At 37.8% G+C, this 17,695-nt stretch overlaps 2 protein-coding genes and 1 non-coding gene across 6 annotated transcripts; 1 reads left to right on the top strand and 2 right to left on the bottom strand.

The window, feature by feature from the left end:
* Positions 1 to 1,148: 1,148 nt before the first annotated feature.
* OTLD1 (OTU-like cysteine protease family protein) lies at positions 1,149 to 12,210 on the bottom strand. Of its 4 annotated transcripts, none has more exons than XM_010247631.3 (10): positions 11,708 to 11,995; positions 11,423 to 11,549; positions 10,475 to 11,343; positions 5,119 to 5,280; positions 4,306 to 4,383; positions 2,701 to 2,779; positions 2,469 to 2,614; positions 2,289 to 2,354; positions 1,798 to 1,969; positions 1,149 to 1,557 (listed from the first exon to the last, which is right to left on the bottom strand). In XM_010247631.3, exons 3-10 carry the CDS (start codon positions 11,156 to 11,158, stop codon positions 1,334 to 1,336), a joined length of 1,611 nt encoding a protein of 536 aa, XP_010245933.1. In that variant the 5' UTR covers positions 11,159 to 11,343; positions 11,423 to 11,549; positions 11,708 to 11,995; the 3' UTR covers positions 1,149 to 1,333. The 4 variants fall into 4 exon arrangements, with proteins under 4 accessions (XP_010245933.1, XP_088745723.1, XP_010245928.1 ...); XM_088889597.1 differs by having other exon boundaries at positions 11,423 to 11,545; positions 11,708 to 11,910; XM_010247626.3 differs by having other exon boundaries at positions 10,475 to 11,545; positions 11,708 to 12,210.
* A 2,569-nt stretch (positions 12,211 to 14,779) lies between these two features.
* CASP4 (casparian strip membrane protein 2) lies at positions 14,780 to 16,007 on the bottom strand. The gene is made up of 3 exons (XM_010247607.3): positions 15,552 to 16,007; positions 15,329 to 15,452; positions 14,780 to 15,231 (listed from the first exon to the last, which is right to left on the bottom strand). Exons 1-3 carry the CDS (start codon positions 15,875 to 15,877, stop codon positions 15,013 to 15,015), a joined length of 669 nt encoding a protein of 222 aa, XP_010245909.1. The 5' UTR covers positions 15,878 to 16,007; the 3' UTR covers positions 14,780 to 15,012.
* A 1,029-nt stretch (positions 16,008 to 17,036) lies between these two features.
* TRNAS-GCU (transfer RNA serine (anticodon GCU)) lies at positions 17,037 to 17,118 on the top strand. The gene has a single exon. It is a non-coding gene; the product is annotated as a tRNA-Ser (tRNA).
* The last annotated feature ends 577 nt before the right edge of the window (positions 17,119 to 17,695 follow it).

Below are 17,695 nucleotides of genomic sequence, written 5' to 3'. Positions count from 1 at the left end.
TTGGCCGATTTAGAATCTACTGTGAAATCAGAAGATACAGAGGAGGGGGAATAGTTTAGACAACGGAATATTTGGGTTGAAAGAGAACGAAGGAGGGAGAGAGAGAGTGAAGTGGGTCAGATCATTCTCAAGTTCAGGTATGTAGATATGGGACCCTAATCCTATTTTTTTGGATTGGATTAAGTCGGGTTGCAGGTTGAGTTAACTTTTTGCCAGGTCTAACAGATAATCAATTTCTCAAGCTCATATAAGCCTATCTTTGTCTCTCAAAATTTTTAACCTAACACTACTTCATAGCCATATGGGACACAACTTCTGGTGTTCAAGCAAGACCCCACATAGAAACACTACTGTGTCTGGTGAAAATTCGGAAAGCCAGCATAGGCTTTCCAAATGCTAAAACTGTGATTATGAATCTACTTTAAATAGCTTTTCTAGAACACTACTGTTCAATTAAGCGTCTGTTTGGCATCCTTGCCACTGCTCCAGAAAATGACACCACATCAAAAAAGCGATGTTTTAGAAAACGAGCATTTATTTAAAACCATTTTTTCATATAAAAAAATACTCCACCCATGTCTCAGAAATCGGAAACACATAACTTAGAGCAACAATAAATCGGAAACACATAACTTAGCCAATAAAACAATGGTGTAACAGTGATGTAATACTGACTAATGAGTACTAATACTGAAAACTTTTCCTAGTACCAAACAGGCAGCAACAATTGCAAACAAAAGAAATATGGTTTTCTCAAAAAACGGTTCTTCCAACTAAATTAATGCAACCCATCGCAAACGCATAAGCCGTCCATGACGGGGCGGCCGTAGAAGCAACTTTTACTATACGCCAAAAGAGCTCTCTGGCTTAATTAAATTTTCCACGGCATTCTCGACAACAAAAGCATATACAAACAGGGTCCTAGATATTGTTGGATACCTTGGCTCTAGAGACATGGTAGTTCCCATGAAACGGAAAATTCATGAGAGGCATAGGTTCTGTTAGACGAGGTATATTATGTAACAGTTACGTAAACACGTTGTTTACTATATTTCCTCAATGAATTAATTAAATTGTATTATGTTTGTTGTCTTGGGAGGGCTAGACTGGATAAGGACATAAGGTCGTAACCTCTAAAGACTAAAATCTTTTTGGAACCTTAGTCTGAAACTACAAACTAAATAGAAAATCTATTAACTTTTATTGTTCATAATTCTTTAACATACACTGTTCAAAGGGTTTTGGGCTTCCAAATCACCACAAGGGTCTTCATTCCCTTCTTTTTATCCAAATGAAGCCATCATAGTCTCCCCCAATTTTGTTTCTGTGGCTACTACTCGGTCGCCTTCCCCTTGCGCCGGCTACTATTGTCTGTCTCAAGTAGGTAGCAAATGATTGAATCAACATCATCGCCAAATATGCTGTAAGCCTCTATCACCTGCAAGTAGCTAAATCCCATTGACAGGACCATCTGCATACTGCTATTCAAGACAGTAGCAGACAGACCTCTCTCCCTAGCACCATCCAGCTTGGATTCACTGCGTGACGGCCCTGTCACTGAGTGTAAATGTGTATCAGTTGTAAGAAAAAAATGCATCACTAGAAAGCCGCAACATCAAGTGAGATAAACAAATATCATTTTTGAAGCACATTTAACCCAACAGGGACTCGTCCCTTAGAAATTTCAGTTTGCAATGAAAGTTGTGACGGAGCAAACATTGGATGTCATGGTACGCAAGTATGGTTCATTCGCATTTATAACCCCCCCAAAAAAAGATGAAATAAAATGGTACTTACTGGCCCCAGAAGATGATGGCTCAGCACTAGAAGAAGATTCTCTATAGCCAAGCTGCTGCTTGAATCGGTCATCAGCAAGATATTCAGCACGAGAGGCTTCCATCACCATGCGCTCTATCTCCTTCTCAGTAAGCTCAAGATCAGAGTAGAACCTTCCTTCAGCTATAAGTGCCTGTTAGTATGCAACATTTTACAGAACAAAGTTTTGTTACTTGCTGTACCAAAGAGGTGTTTGTGGAAGTTATGTCGAAATAACCACTTCAGCCCCAAATCCCACTTTTGCATTTAAGTTTACCCCAAACAACATGATACTTTTGAAGTTTGAAGATTCAAGTAGTACATTTTAAGATGAATGCACATTCTTCCAAGATTTTAGTATAACTGAATTTATTTTTTGGTATCGACACTCATCCAATGACTTCAACATAGATTATCAATCCATGGCTTCATTTTTGTTAATTTTCATAAATGACAATAGGAAAAGCACTAACATTTTCAATCTGTTGGTCTTGTTGAGCTCTGATAGCATCCTTCACCTGATCCTTATCAATATTAGCCTACAATGCAGGCAATATACAGGAGTATAAGTTAGTTGTAACCATCAGAAAGATAATATAACAAAGCAATGAGGCCTAGTGAAAGAACAAAGGAAGGTCAGCATAGTGGCTCACCCCTCGTAGACTGCTCAATCCAAGGCCTGCACCAATGGTTAATCGACGTGGATCAACAAGTGAATTGTAATGATTTCCGTGATGATAACTTAGTCGTATGGGTGGCATATCCGTATTGTAGCTTCCATGAAAAATGTTGATAGGCTCTACATTAATAGAATGGTTAGAATATTGCACTACAAACTGTTTCCTGAGGCATTAATGTAACCATTCATCTTTAATGGAATAGTACCTGTACTGTAGGAATAGATATGGATGGGGCGATTATACATTTCAGATAAAGCCTGAATCTCCACATTGTTTCCATAGACCTATCACAGGAACGAGAGAGGAGGAAATCATTACAAGAAAAGGACAAAAAAATGGGATAAAACAAAAACATTGCCAATGACATACCACAAGAAAAGAATAGCAAACACACATTTGTTTTTCCTGGGGAAAATTATTAGTAGGTCAAGTGAAACCCCTAGGGAAAACTATTAATAGATAACAAATGAAATCAGGGTGGTTATAGTTGAAACACTTTTTGTCAGTAACTAAACCATATTTTCAGGGATTTCTTGCCTTTCAATTGATATTTGCCCCTTAACAGTTTACCCCCTTTTGCTTAGCTTCCATGTTTCACTCTGATAGTGTCATCCATGATTGATGCAGAGGAAATGAATGAATTTCAACACTATTAAATGAAACAGATAGAATATAGCCCATATCATGCCACACCACATATTCTACTAGATTCCACAGGGCCTGTTCATGTACAGCATGATTCAAGTCCGATGATTCTTTTAAAAATCAAGGATACAAACATCAAAATAGGTCATAAAACAATGTTTCAAAGCATCTCTTTTAATCTTTCTAGAAATGAAACATGTTCAATCTTCAAGTGAAACTAATCTATCAAAAAAAAAAAAATCTTCAAGTGAAACTTCTATTACACTTCAACTTGCAGGACTTTTATGCCAAGTTCCCCCAAGTCAAAAATGATTCATCAAGTACTTTGATTGTCTGTTACCAAATGACAACAAAGCAAACATTTTGGCATTCAAGCATATTTCTCAAGGCATTGCCTAAGGCAACAAGGCACCATGGCGGTTACACACACACACACACACACCCCATCGAAGGCTTTTTGGAAAGAGTAGGAAAAAGACAAAAAAAAAGGAGAAAGACAAAAGAGGAGGGCCTTGCCCTTTTTTCCTTTCATTTTTTTTCTACAATCTCTCTCCGCGCCATGGTTTGTTTTTAGTTAATCTCTCTAAAATCTTTCTGTTAGTAAAAAAAATTATAGCCTTCTTTAGTTGCTCATAACATGACATACGATTGCATGATAAAATACTTGTTATACTCTAATATTGTGTTTGAAACATTGAAAATAGTTGATCTGAAGTGCTATTTTTTATCAACAACTCATCTTTCATTAGAAATTAATTACAGAAAAATGGAGATAAAATCTCTCAACTCCCCAACCTATAAACAAAACAGAAGAACTATCATCTTTCTAATGTGATGATTTACCATGTTTCTTATGAAACTCACTATTATTTATCAAACAGTTTTGCTACTATGCAATTTTGGAATAAACTAGGGAATTAACCTAGAAATTAGGTTTCTTCTGTCAAAAACTTGCAGTGCCTAGGTGCTCTATTGACGTCTCAAAATCATCCATATGCCTTGACAACTACGTGCTTGAGAGTTGAGATGGAAATGACCTTTCTGCCATCAACAAGTGTACCAGTTTCACAACAAATATCAAAATGAGAATGATTAAATAAATAAATCCTCCATTTGTATCTCAGACTGCCCAAGGGTTGAGCAAACAAGCTAGATGAATCAGTACCTTGTCCCTCCTCTTCCTCTTACAGTAAGATGTGAAACCTTCTGTTACAAATTGAGAGAAGTGATCCCTCTCCCTCTCCTGAATAAAGAGAAAGGATAATCAGGACTCACCTTCAAAACATCAACAACAAAACCAAAATACCAAAATATAACTAGTTTTCCCATGCATCCAAATGAAACCGAGAGTGAGAGCACTTTAAAAGTTCAAAGATACATGATAGAAAAAATTTTAAAAAAAGTAAGTGATTGATCAATTTGCAACGAAACAATTTAGCCAAAAAACAAAAAACAATTTGCAACCAAATAATATGAGAAAGCTCCAAAATTAACACTCGTACTTTTTTTTTTGAGAAACTAAACAGGGCTAATGAGTTATTAGAGCATTGAGTAACCATAAAAATCACTGCCAGAGTACCACTAACACTTAAAGATTAAAAATCAAATCCATTATGAATAGATACAGGAAAGGTGCTCAAACAGAGAGCACACTTATTCTTGCACTGTCCAGACCAAAGAATAGAATATTTAATCTCTTGACACTTCATCTTAACTGGATTTCGTAATTGTTGTTTATTGCTTCCTATTTACCTATTTTAACTTTGTGGTTTTATAACTATTTAAATACATAATTCTATTAATGCCCTATGTAAACTTTGAGCACCTTTTCTTATCTAAAGTGTTAGTGGTGCTTAGGTCTGGAGAGTGCAAGAATTAGATGCAGCAAATAATCTATATCGCCTTCACCCATCCAAACAGAAGGAGAAAATATAACAACATAGATATACAAAATTTTTACATGTGAAGATAAGTATACCATATAATCAATGCACATTTGCCTAGTCAAATCATAAGCTTCAGTGTCCCCATATACTTGATCTGCAACAGCACGAAAAAGGCAATTTCCATCTTCCATCATTCGTTTAACTTCTAAACCCTTGGCCCGTCGAATATCAATCTCAAACTGGCGTTCTCTTTCCTGCAATAAGCACAACATGTTGATGTTTACTGGAACTTGTAATAATACAGTTATTTTAACCATAAAAAGTAATGATTCAAATTGTTGTTTTTCTTTGATGAATAGTAATGATTCAAAATGTTAAGCAATTTGTTGTAGCCCCATTGAAAGGTAGCTTGTTATACATGGGCAGCACTTGTACATTTATCACACTTTTTTTATGAATAGTAAGTAGTATCCCTCCCCACAAAAGGGTCAAAGTTCTTCAGTTTATAGCTGCTTTAGACAAATCAAAGGTTGAATTTAGTTTATAGCTACTTTTTGGTAGGAGTGCAAGTTGGGTGGGATGGGCCAGGTTTAAGGTCAACGCAGGCCCAACTGAAATTTGACACACTCAGGTTGAATTCAAGCTTGGGCTGGGCTCGGGTTGGACAATTACACTTAGGCAGGCCTATTATGCTCAATGTATTAAGAAGTTGCATGAACCTATTAAACTCATACATAACATATGTATGCATGCAGTTGGGCTGGGCTCAGGCTACCAACAGATAGGCCCAGCCCAGCCCATATAAAATTGCAGGTTGGGTTGGTCTGGGCTCAGGTTGGGCCTGCCCAAGTTGCACCCCTACTTTTTGGCTTCTGAGTTCTGATGTGATAAGAAGTATAAGATTCTATTACAGAACATTCTATAATATACTAAGATAGCAAAAAAAGTCAATCTGCAAAACTAAAAAGTCATTGACACTAACTATAATAAAAGGACAGCCCAGTGCACGAGGCTCCCGCTAAAAAAATTACCATCAAAATTCAGTTTTAGAACAATGATGCAACTCAGAGACAGAGACAATGCAATATTTGTTATATACATCATAACATAAAGAATAAGAAAAAAATGTTTACACATTGGAGAAGTAAAAGGAAAATGTGGGGTGAAGGTCCTTCTCATAAAGGTCCTTGATGCATTTCTCATTTTGAACAAAGGATAGGAATATGGGGCAGAACCCCTATTTTCAAACAATAAAAGAAAGAGCAAATAAGGAAGAAGAGAAGCTAAAAAAATCAACACGACTGCTCAGCAATATGTATACCCCACATTAAATAACAAGAAAGTTTAAAATGAGGCCTGAAGTGTCTTTAAATATTTTAAATACAATTCACGTTAAACTGCCAAATTGGACTTCAAATCCCAATTTATGATTCAGCTCAACAATTGGTTCATAAATTGTACAATAAATCAATAATTCCAAAATATGATTTGATCTAGTATTTGAATCATTTTATCTGCAACTCAATTTGAATCCTAAATTATAGGATTCTCAAAACATTGGTTATTATGTTACACCCATAGTTACCCAATTCATTAACTCATTGAATTCAAATTTAGGGTTGTGATCAATTCATCATTTTTATTACTCATGCAGAGAATTTTGTTTTCTAGTTATAGGCAGATGCTCCACTTCTATGTATTGTACTTCTGTTGGTGGATGGAAATATCTTGGTGAAGCAAGATCTGTTGTGGCTCAATCTAGTGCAAAGGCTGAGTACAGAACCATGAGCCATGGTGTCTCAAAGATGCTTTGGGTTTAATCACTATTGGATGAGTTGGGAACCGAGTATGATAGCCTAATGATGTTGTACTGTGGTAACCAAGATCAATTAATTGCATACAACCTAATTCAGCATGATAGGAGTGAGCACATAGAGGTGAACATGCATTTTATCAGGGATTGGGTGCTGTCCTGAGAAGTGTGCCTTCCTTTTGTAGCATTAAGAATCGATTAGCATATATCTTTATAAAAAGTGTCAAATCTAAGCTGAATTATAATGCAAGTAAGCTGGGCATGATTGACATAGGGAAGAAGAAATGGATATGGGCGGGATCTACCATTACATTGAAATCAGTTAACTTTTTTGTGTTTTTGTTGCTGTTTATAGAAAAGGTATTTATGCAACTTGATTTATTAGTTGGAGAGTCATAAATTCTAATGAAAAGGAGCACACACCCACATGGTTTTTCTTTGTCTCCAAGGTTGTCTTTGGAATCGCTGCTGATTCTACAATGAAACATTTTGAGTTGATCAAAGATCAATACAAATTGGTGAGAAATCTTTTGTTGCATCAAATACGAGTCACTTCAACTAGAAAAATGTATGTGTGGGATTGATCATTGATGTTTATAGTTGAAACAATAAATTTGACGCTTCAGGCAGAAACAACAATTTGTATTGATCAACCCAAAACATTTCAGGTAGGAAAAAAATCTCCCTCACAAACTTGTATTGATCAACCAAAAGAGTTTCAGGTAGAAACAGCAATGGTACCAAATACAACCCAAATCAGTCTTCTTCCTGTCTTCTTTCTTCTATTCTCCTCACGACAAGTTCTTTCTGTTTTTCTTTATGATTTCAGTGATCGTAATCATGGAGTGGTTCAAAACTGTTTTATGACCAACTAAGATTTGTAGGGAAGATCGTCTATGCTTTCAACCCCCTTATGATATCATTCACTGAGAAAGAACGACAATATATGCATCAATTTTTCCTCTCACAATGATCAAAGGGTGGCGGTCCTTGTATATCTCCAAATATCTTTCTTCTTCTTGTAGGTGGGGAATAAAGATTCCTTGAAAAGACTTTCTTTGTCCCTTGGAGGTGCTCACCTACTCCAAAAATATTCTCCCAAATGCAATTTTGGAAACAAAGGTTAGTGTATATGCAACTACCACTGGGTAAATATGTTCCAATAAGTGAAAGGGAATTAGATTCATGGTAGGAGATGGCACTAAATTACATTTCTGATTAGATCCTTGATGTGGGGAGAGAGCTTTGAAAGGCATGTATCCGACTCTATTTAATGTACCTGAGAACAAAATGGTGTGGGTAGCTGAATCCTATGTGGCAGATGAGAACAGAGTCATATGGGCTCCTCCTTTTAGAAGGTGTTTCAATGATTGGGAATTGGATTTAGTGGCTGAGCTTCTTGCTATGCTCCAAAATCAGCACTTAAACCTGCAAGCCCAAGATTCTAGATACCAGAAGCAGACACACTTGGGATTTCTGAGTTAAATCTTTCTACAAAGGCAATGTTGGGGAGGCAGGTGAATTCTTCCCAATCAAGGCAAAAGTAAAGTCTTTTATGTAGGTGGCAACTTGGGAGATGTGTCTTACAAATATATGCTGCTGAAGAAGGATTTCATTACTCCATAGTCCATACCTGCTTTGTGTGCTTTGTAGAAGAGGGGAAAAAGTTTAAATCACTTTTTTTGCACTGTTGTTTTAGGGCCTTAGTTTGGCACCACTTTATAAGGGCTTTAAACCTGCAGTGGTGCTTCCAGCTTCCCTAGTTCAGTGAAGCAGCTTGCAGAAGAATGGCAAGTTGTGGGTATGACCACGAAAAGGAAGGTCTGCTGGTCATCTGTTCCAGCAGCAGCTATGTGGGCTATCTGTTATGAAAGGAATAACCAAATAACAGATTTTTTTTAGCAGAATTCAAGTACAGAATCGGGAGCGATCCATGATCAATTTTGGCAGTAGAATTCCTAGATGTCTGTTCACATTTTATTTAAGGATGATATCTTTTCTGCTTCTTTTTTGGGGTCCTTAAGAGTTATTAGATTCAGCCACTCACAGATTGACTATACCTTATTTACAAAGAGAAATGGTCAGTTATTTGTTGTACTAATATATACAAGGGTGGTTTTTTTTTTGAAGAAGGTAAATATTGTTGGCATTAAAAACAATGTGTATAATTTGTGAAGCGATTTCTAGATACAAATTTTGAAATCAAAGATCTAGGTGGTCTTAGATTATTTCAATGACATAAAAGTAGCTTCATTTAAAAGAGGCATTTTCACATCTTAGAGGAAGCATGCCGTGTATTAGAAAAGTGCTGAATAAGTGAGCAGTTAAGCCAACTGAAATCCCGTGTAGTTCAGAATGTAAGAGGCATAAGCCTCCTGAACACACGGAGGTTTATGCCTCCTTAAGAGGAGGGGGGGTGAGGAGGAAGGGGAAGAAGAGGAAGGAGGATCTCATTTTTCTTTATTTTTAATAAAAATCTTTTATATTAAAAAGAATGAAGATGAATAACACTAGTTGATAGGGGGGGGGGAGATCTTTATTCCAATAATTGTAAAGGTTCTCTTAGTAAAGGAATTCTTAATTCCATAATTGTAAACTATAGATTGAATCTATACAAATGCAGAATGGGCTGGACCTTTTGACAACAAACATTTGTTATTGTGCATTTGTCAGTTGGAAATTTAGGTTATTTTTAGTTGACATTCTGCTCCAAAAAAATCACTTTTTAAAGAATAAATTTGGGGTTAAAAACGATTCTTTGTGAAGCTAATCCAAAGAATAAATTTAGAGAAAGGATACTGCAGTCAGAACTTAGAACTTAGCAGACAGAGGACGTATAGTTAAAACTTAGAAGATAAAGGTGGCTAGGGTAGAGTCTGAATTAGAACTTTAGGCCTCAACATCTTCTTAACATTTTAAATTAATTCATTAAACAAGCAATAAGTTTCTTATTCTCTCTCAGGGTAAAATATGGAAGATTTGTGCAAAAGTTATAAGACTCCGCCAAAAGAGTAGGAAGGATGGGATAGACTGGGAAGGTTACAACTTCTCACATTGTTCTATGTATGTCACCTCTGAAATTAAGAATGCATGTAACATGGAAATGCTCTCACTATAACCGTTAGAAACCTAGTGATCACCGTCCTTGAGGAATGTTGAGGGGGGCCCAATGAATCCTGATTTATTATCTTCATATCTCCCAGTAATTGGCCAGGCAATGCCTCACTAAGAAGGAAAAAACACCTAGGTGTTGTATAGCTACATTGACTGTAATTGCTTCATAAAGGCAGATACAAAGATATGCATCCAACCACCCATCCATATGCACAGACAACAAAGAAAAAAGACGGCAGAAATGGACTTAAAAGATTCATCTTGAAAAGAAAAACCAAAGAAGGCAAGCGTTTTAGTTTTCCAAGTAAACATAAACAAAACTTAACAGGACTTTATTGAGGAAGCAAAGCCAGCAACTAGAGCAACACAATGTGCTCCAACTGTTTGGTAAATGAGCTAATAAGTTCAAGCTACCAAGAAGGAATTAACAAATAGGAGAGAAAAGCAAGATCAGGGATCAAATTCAACACCTAACACTTATTGGAAAACCACTAACTAGGTTGTTAGCAACCAGAACTTACTGCATCACCATAGGAGGATCCAAAAGATGGGTTCTGCTCATCTGCACTATTGTAGCCTTCCCCTTCACCGTAAGACCTGGGAGAAGAAGGCCGAGAATCTGATGGTGAGGTCCGAGTCGAAACAACAGGCCAAGCCACTGCTCTTCTAGAAGAACCGATTCGCACAGTATTTGAACCCCCTGAAACAGTTCTCCTGGGAGCTGAGTTTGCTACTGAGGGTTTTGGAGGCGGAACCGGAGGGGGAGGAGGATATGTACCACCAGCAACAATCTGCAAGGAACCACCACTTGAGCCTTCATTATCATCCAAATCAGGCTTTTCTGTAATCTGCAGCCCATTCAACTCATTTACCACGGCACCGAAATCCACAGCGTCTTCATTACTGTTTTTCTCTTCAACAAGTTCATCAGACACGTTTTCGTTTTGAACAACCCGAACGTTCTCAGGCAGAATTTCATCATTTTTTATCGTCCTATTATCATCTCCACTACCACAATGCTCCAGAAAATCATCTGAACCTCCTGGGTCTTGTACCACCTCCTCGTGTTCCTCTTCCTTCAATGCAGAAGGAAGCTGAGGTGCGAACTGCTGCTGAGTTGGAGCCGAAGAAGAACCAGGCAATGAAGAGCGGCTTGGGTTCGATGAAGAACCACCGGAACCTCGCTGAACCAATATACGAGTCATATTTCTCCTTTAAGTTTAATTATCAAAGCCACCCTCGCTGCCCTGTCTCGCTCCGGAACTTAGAGCCCCAAATTCCTACTGTGCAGTTTATCACGCGTCCTTGCCTTTGGCACGGTGACGCCAATTCCTTGGCTGAAGGATTTTTTCCAGCCCAGCAGTGCCTGTTGCTCCTCCCGAATCGATCTCTGCATCCCCCTAACAATTCTCATGAGACCGGGACCTCTAACTGAAACAACAAAACCCCTCTAGAAACTGAAATTTTACCAGAAAACACCTTCCTTTTCAGCACCTCGGACTCGAATTCACCTCCGCAAACCTCAGCAGATATCAAAATCATCAATTTCCATGAACCACGAGACCCCAGAACCCAGACAAAACCTCATTAATCTACCTGCCCAAAATCCCATAGCATCAATCACCAGAATCAATTCAAAAAGGAAAAAAAGCACAAAAAATCCTTTACATTAACCCAGGTAAACCCATCAGAGAGATAAAATAGAATGAAGTGAAATTCGAAAAAAAAGTGAGGAAAAGATTCAACAGACTAACCTGGTCGAGTCCCAAAGCGTCTGAGATCTGCAGAAGATGTTCACTCACAGTTTGATTAATTCAGACCAAGTACAGGATTCGAACTGAAAATTCTAGGGTTTATGAAAAGAAACGGACACACGAACACACGAACACAAAAAACGAGAAAACGTAAAGAAGAAGAATAGTATTTTTTCTTCTTGACGCAGAGAGAGAGAGAGGCCGAGACAGGAAATGAGAGGCTGCCTTTTATTGTGGGGGAGACGCACTGCCCCGTGACCAGGATTTCGCCAGAGACGGCTCGTCGATGGTGGAACGTACACGCGTCACTTCACAAAACGATCACATGGACGCAGGAAGGAAAAGCGTGGCCTCTTTGTAGCGATCTGATGGTTTTAAATTCCCGATTTTGTCATCTGGAATCACAGTAATTTCCAAGTCCCAAAGCAAGAAGAATCTGAGCAGTGCTGCTGTGGGCTAGGGCCGTGGAGACAGACCTCTTCCTTGTTTGACTTGCACGTTTCAACCTTCCAGTTTTTGCTTTGTGTATAAGTATTCTCTGGAAACTCTATTGGTCTATTCTGAGATAGACCTGGGTCCATTGCCAAACACCCCCTCCCATGTATCTAAGGAATATTCTTAACTGAGACGGTGAGATCAGTGAAGAAGGTTATGTTTATTCATGTGTGATGGAAATAGTCTGGGCCGGGCCCTAATTTGGGTTGCTTAAGCCCTGCTAGCAAGTAGCAACCAACTGGAAAAAAGCTCAAACCAGAACTGGGCTATCCATCCAAGCAACCAAACACACCCATTTGCTTCAATGTTTTTAAACCGCACTGAATTGGTTGATTGAACCGGTTGATCCATCACCTGGCCATGTTTCTGGATTCGTTTCATCGCCAGGGCTGTAACTTGAGCGCGCCCAACCCAAGCCCGAGTCAGACTCGAATCGTGTTGGGTTAAACTCGGGTATGGCTTGGCTTATCGGATTCATAACTATTATGATTTGTACTTTTACTTAATCCAAAGTTTACACATTTTCCCATTTGCAGCCATTGATAGTACAAACTTTGTATCTAAGGCTGTGTTTGTTTTAGTATAAATATGGACTGATGTGAAACTCCACCCCTAGTCCATATTTATTGGTGTTTGAATGGAATGTAGTTTTACATGTAAATTTCACTTATGGTAGAGTTTTGCATTGATAATCAATATAAATATTTACATCAATAATCACATTTTTCAAAGTTACAACAGTTCACTCATTTAAACCAATCAGTGTTGAGCTCCATCGATAAATATTTACATCCAAAACAAATACAGCGTAAGGCTCAATTTGGGAAGAGTACAATTATAAAGTACACTGTATTTTCTAAACCTTGTTTTGCAATAATATGTTTTTGTATTTGTACCCTTTATAAATTGAGCCTTGATGAAGTGATGTAAAATTTGCATCACTTTCTTCCTACCCTAATTCTCTCTTATATAAATTGGGTATCACATCAATTTGCTTCCTATTCTTGTTCCTTCCAAATAAATGACCTTCCTCCAGCCATAAATCTCTTTCATATAAAGTGGAAATATTATTTTACTTCTCACAAACAAACAAAACAAAATTAAATCAAGATTTACACTCCCATTTGCACTCTTTAGCGCAGATGAAATTTGCACCGCAAAGTTTTGTGTGCACAATATTTAATTTTCTTTGTAGATGATTTATTTTGACTATTATTGCCTAGTTCATAGTTGAATTCAGTTAATCTTGTACGTTATAACTTAGGTTGTGTTTGGTATTATTGCCATTTCTACTTAAAACCTTTTGGGCTGATCAATACAAATTGCAATCTCTACTTGAAGCACCCAACTTGATGTCTCACCTATAAATGGCAATGATCAATCTTGCACATGCATTTTTTCAAGTGACTCTTGCATGTCATGTGACAATACATGTTCACAAATTTGTATTAACAAATCCAAAACATTTCAGGTAGAGACGACAATGGTATCAAACAAAACCATAGTCTTGTTTTATATCAATTAGATTTTTTTTTAAATTAGAAAAAAGGAAAATAATTAATTGTTTGTGTAGAACTGAGAGGCACAAAAATCCATTTGCATTGTTCCTAAGGCTGCGTTTGTAACTGACATAAAACATCATTGGTGTACATATTTATGCCAATTCGATTTTGGTGGCATTTAGGAGTGTACAATCATGATCAAGGTAAAACTCCACTCCAGTTCAGTTTTGCATATGTTTAGATAAAGTGGAGTCTTACGTTGTAAACCGATGTAAAAATTTGTTAAAGCAGAAGATGGATGTAAACTTCCACTTTTCTCATGCACATTTTTTAATATTCAAACAGTTACTTTTAATGGTTCGATTTAAAAACATCATCAGTGTACTTTTACCTCAGTTCCAAACACAACCTAAATTTCCATTTGCCCCACTTTGGATCATATCCTCGGTCATCAGTTAGGCTCAACAATACTGTATTTGGTTTGAAAGAAAATAAGAGAGAAGTAGATAGTTGAGGGAAAATTCTTCTCAAGGAATATGACAAAAATCCTTCAATGCTTAGTTTTATAGAAAATAAAAGAGAAAGTTATTAACAAATTTTGTGTAATTTAGGCTGCGTTTGGAAACGATGCAAATTGAGTGTAAATCTCGGTTCAGGTTAAATTTACACTCTGGTTCACTTTTGCCTGTGTTTGACCAATGCATATTTACATTGATAATAAGATGTAAAAGTACATCAATAAAAAAGAAGTAAATTTGCATTCAAGTGGGCTTTTAATTAAAAAAAAAGCATATGCTTTATTGAAATTCATGTTTGCATCCATTACATATTTTGTAAGAAGGTAAATTTGTCCGTGCAAAACTAACCCAACTTTTGCAATTTATATTATCTGTTTTACACTCTATGTATTTGCATTCACACTTATTTGTATCTTTTCCAAAGCCTTAATAACTTTCTCTCAACTTTCTATTTCTCTTTTATTTGTTTCCAATTGGAGGAAATATAGGTGAAAAGGCTTTGGGAAAAAAAAACTGATCTTTAGCTGCATAAACACGCAAAATATAACACAGAACTGTAATAGAAGGCAGAAAAGCAGATGGGACTATTTCATTCACTTATCCAATGAACTTGCTGATCAGCACTACAAGATTGTCAACAATTTCACCACCCAAGATCCCATGCTATATACCAAGTTACCAACATCTCACACAGTAAAATTAAAGTTGTGAAACAAATAAAACCAGCAAAAGAAACTATATAGAAAGATCACACATGAAGGAAGAACATCATAAGCTGGAGCTAGACTTCTCAACATTGCTTTCGGAGAGCCAATGCAAGCGTAACGACCAGCATCATCAAGATGAGTGTCGCGATGAAAGACCCCACCACAGCCCCACTGACTTGCTGACAGAAATCATCGAACTGCTGGCAGATGGCTACCCAGTTTGCACTTGAGTTTCCGGTATGAGCCAAGTAGACAATTGCAGCGGCCGAGCCAGCTCCGGCTGCCGTCAGAGCGACCATAACCTTCAAAACCAGAGAAACTAGTCCTATTAGCATAAGAAAATTGGTTTGGATCGATGACTGCAGATTATGTTAATGGAGTTGGTATTCTATCTCTTACTGTGTCGAAGATAAGCAGCAGGAGCCTAGCTCCTACTATGTTTGGCCGAACAATGCCAACGATGGAGAAGGGAATGGAGAGGACAAGATAACCAGCAGCTATAGCATTTGCGATCACAAAAAACCTGCAAATATTCACATTTGTTGTTCATGAAGCTATAACCCACTTAGAAAATTTACACCTTAGATGGGTAAATGTTGATAGAAAAGAAGTAATGACGTACGTGAAAGCTGGGAGATCACTGTAGCTAGCTTGGAACTGGAAGAATTGAGTGAAGATTGGGAGAGTCTGATCGGTTGTTCCCATGGAAATAGCGGCTCCAAGAGTAGCTCCAATGGCTAAGATCCTCAGAATGAAGTCGAAAATGGCGAGTCCCTTCTTCCATCCTCCCCGGGCAATCTTTGTAGCTTTTGTGGTGGCAACAGCCGGAGCCCCCGCAGCAGCTTTCCCTTTGGTCTCTGCTGTGGTGGATTTGCCCTTGGTGTCGCTGACTTTGCTCTCACTGCTTGGCTCGGAGATGTTGATTGCAGTTGCATCCCCACTCTTCATTTTCGTGTATGAACTCTGGCGTAGAGAGGATGGGTAGAAGGCAAAGGAAATGCAGTTGTTAGGGGAGACTGGGAGCCTGTATTGATGAAATGCCTTGATGGGTGATGAAGGTTATATAGGAGAGAGAGAGAGAGAGAGAGAGAGAGAGGGTTAGTTAATGTAGTTAGTAATGTTTAGTATTTGTTTGGTATGATGAGATGTTAGGTGTTTGTACAGCTAGGAAAGCAGTGGGAGTTGTTGCCAACTTACTCCATGTTGAAGGGAGCTCCATTTTAGTCCTACTGCATCAAATATTCAAATGCCAATTTTGTCCTACTGATGAACATAGGAATATACTTGCTTCAAAAGTTCAAAAACTTGTATGAAATTATAAATATATTCTGCATATTTATTTCTATCCTCATGACCAGATTGAGTTTGGCTTTCGGTCAATGCAATGCCGGTTCAAAAACTTTACACCTTTGCATTGGAAATATCTCCGCACTTATGTGCTTTATTTCATAGGGAGATATTCCCAATGCTTGCAAGAGACTGTTCCAAAGGTGTGAGCACCGGCTTGCACTGACTGAAGCCAATTGGACCAGATTGAGCCCATTTAAACCTTTTGCTGATCGGATCGGTTCAGATGGCTATGACAATTGGTAGTGATCATTGATTGATTATTAAGCCTTTATCCCCTTACTTTAGTCTGCAATAGAATGTTTACCCAGTAAAGAAGGGAAGAGGAAGTGAGGTTATTTTTTTGTCATCAATGAGGATAATTCTTGCCATGATATGCTTTGGTAGATAATGGAGAGGGTGGTAATAAATAAAATGGTATGATCATATATGATGGAAATCCATGCACCAAAGCCATTATATATTCGAATTTTCTTTCCTATTATAAGCTGAATAGCTGATGGAGTACATACGGATCTGCTGGAATTGAAAATTGTGTGATTATCCTAAACAACCAACTTAACAACTACCCCCCTCCCCTGCCTTTCTAAATCCTAATCCACTAATGAGATGAAAACCCTTCACCTTGCAAAAGTTTGGGTATAGGGACACAAGACCCATAACAGGTCTGGGGCTTATAACTTGCCACCTGTCCTAGATTGGTTTGATCAGAGCCCATTATTCAATGGTCCCAGGGGAAAGTGACCAAAACTTCAAGAGCGTCGCTTTGGCCGAGTGGTTAAGGCGTGTGCCTGCTAAGTACATGGGGTTTCCCCGCGAGAGTTCGAATCTCTCAGGCGACGTCCAAAATTGTGCACCAGTGGTCCTATCAGAATTTTTGAAGTGCCAGATCGACGGGCTCTCCTGCTAGTACCATTATTATACCAAAATCCCATGTCACTCTAGGAACAAAGTTACATGTGTGTTGCCTCTAAATTTTTCTTATTTGAAGAATCTTAGAAAGATACAAGTGATATAACACCGTTAGAAACCTAGATTTGTTTTGTTCAACTCTTGTATACTCCCAGTTTCCCAGAACCCCACCAAAAGAAATTACCAAACATCTATCTGGGTTCAATCAATAATATATGCTGGGATGTGGTTAATATTGTGCAGCTTGTGTCTAGCATACATACACCTCAGCAAATCCACCGTATGAACTGCTAGGGTCTAATGCATATCGAGTTTTATCTTCCTGGTTAAATTAACATTATTACCACAACACCGTTATATAATTTATTTATGTTGAATTTGGATTTAAGGGCATGGTAATATCTAATATGGTATTGGTATACCACTGTTCCCTTGAATCCTAACGTCTATCGTTCCCTTCTGCATCGCTACGTATTAGATAGATACAAGAATCGAGACAGGTTAATA

This window comes from Nelumbo nucifera, chromosome 6 (genome assembly GCF_055504915.1).
Source record: "Nelumbo nucifera cultivar China Antique chromosome 6, China Antique-T2T, whole genome shotgun sequence".
Lineage (NCBI taxonomy): Eukaryota > Viridiplantae > Streptophyta > Magnoliopsida > Proteales > Nelumbonaceae > Nelumbo > Nelumbo nucifera.
Note: the sequence above shows the minus strand (reverse complement) of the source record. Positions and strands in the feature narration are given on the sequence as shown.

What these genes read in the sequence shown, in the direction of transcription:
- OTLD1 (XM_010247626.3), bottom strand. Translation starts at nt 11,158, where the DNA reads ATGACTCGTATATTGGTTCAGCGAGGTTCCGGTGGTTCTTCATCGAAC. An exon ending in GATTGAGCAGTCTACGAGGG is followed by an intron (nt 2,355 to 2,468) that starts GTGAGCCACTAT and finishes CCTGCATTGTAG; the next exon opens with GCTAATATTGATAAGGATCA. An exon ending in GCCATCATCTTCTGGGGCCA is followed by an intron (nt 1,558 to 1,797) that starts GTAAGTACCATT and finishes ATTTACACTCAG; the next exon opens with TGACAGGGCCGTCACGCAGT.
- CASP4 (XM_010247607.3), bottom strand. Translation starts at nt 15,877, where the DNA reads ATGAAGAGTGGGGATGCAACTGCAATCAACATCTCCGAGCCAAGCAGT. An exon ending in AGTGATCTCCCAGCTTTCAC is followed by an intron (nt 15,453 to 15,551) that starts GTACGTCATTAC and finishes GAATATTTGCAG; the next exon opens with GTTTTTTGTGATCGCAAATG. An exon ending in TGCTGCTTATCTTCGACACA is followed by an intron (nt 15,232 to 15,328) that starts GTAAGAGATAGA and finishes CTGGTTTTGAAG; the next exon opens with GTTATGGTCGCTCTGACGGC.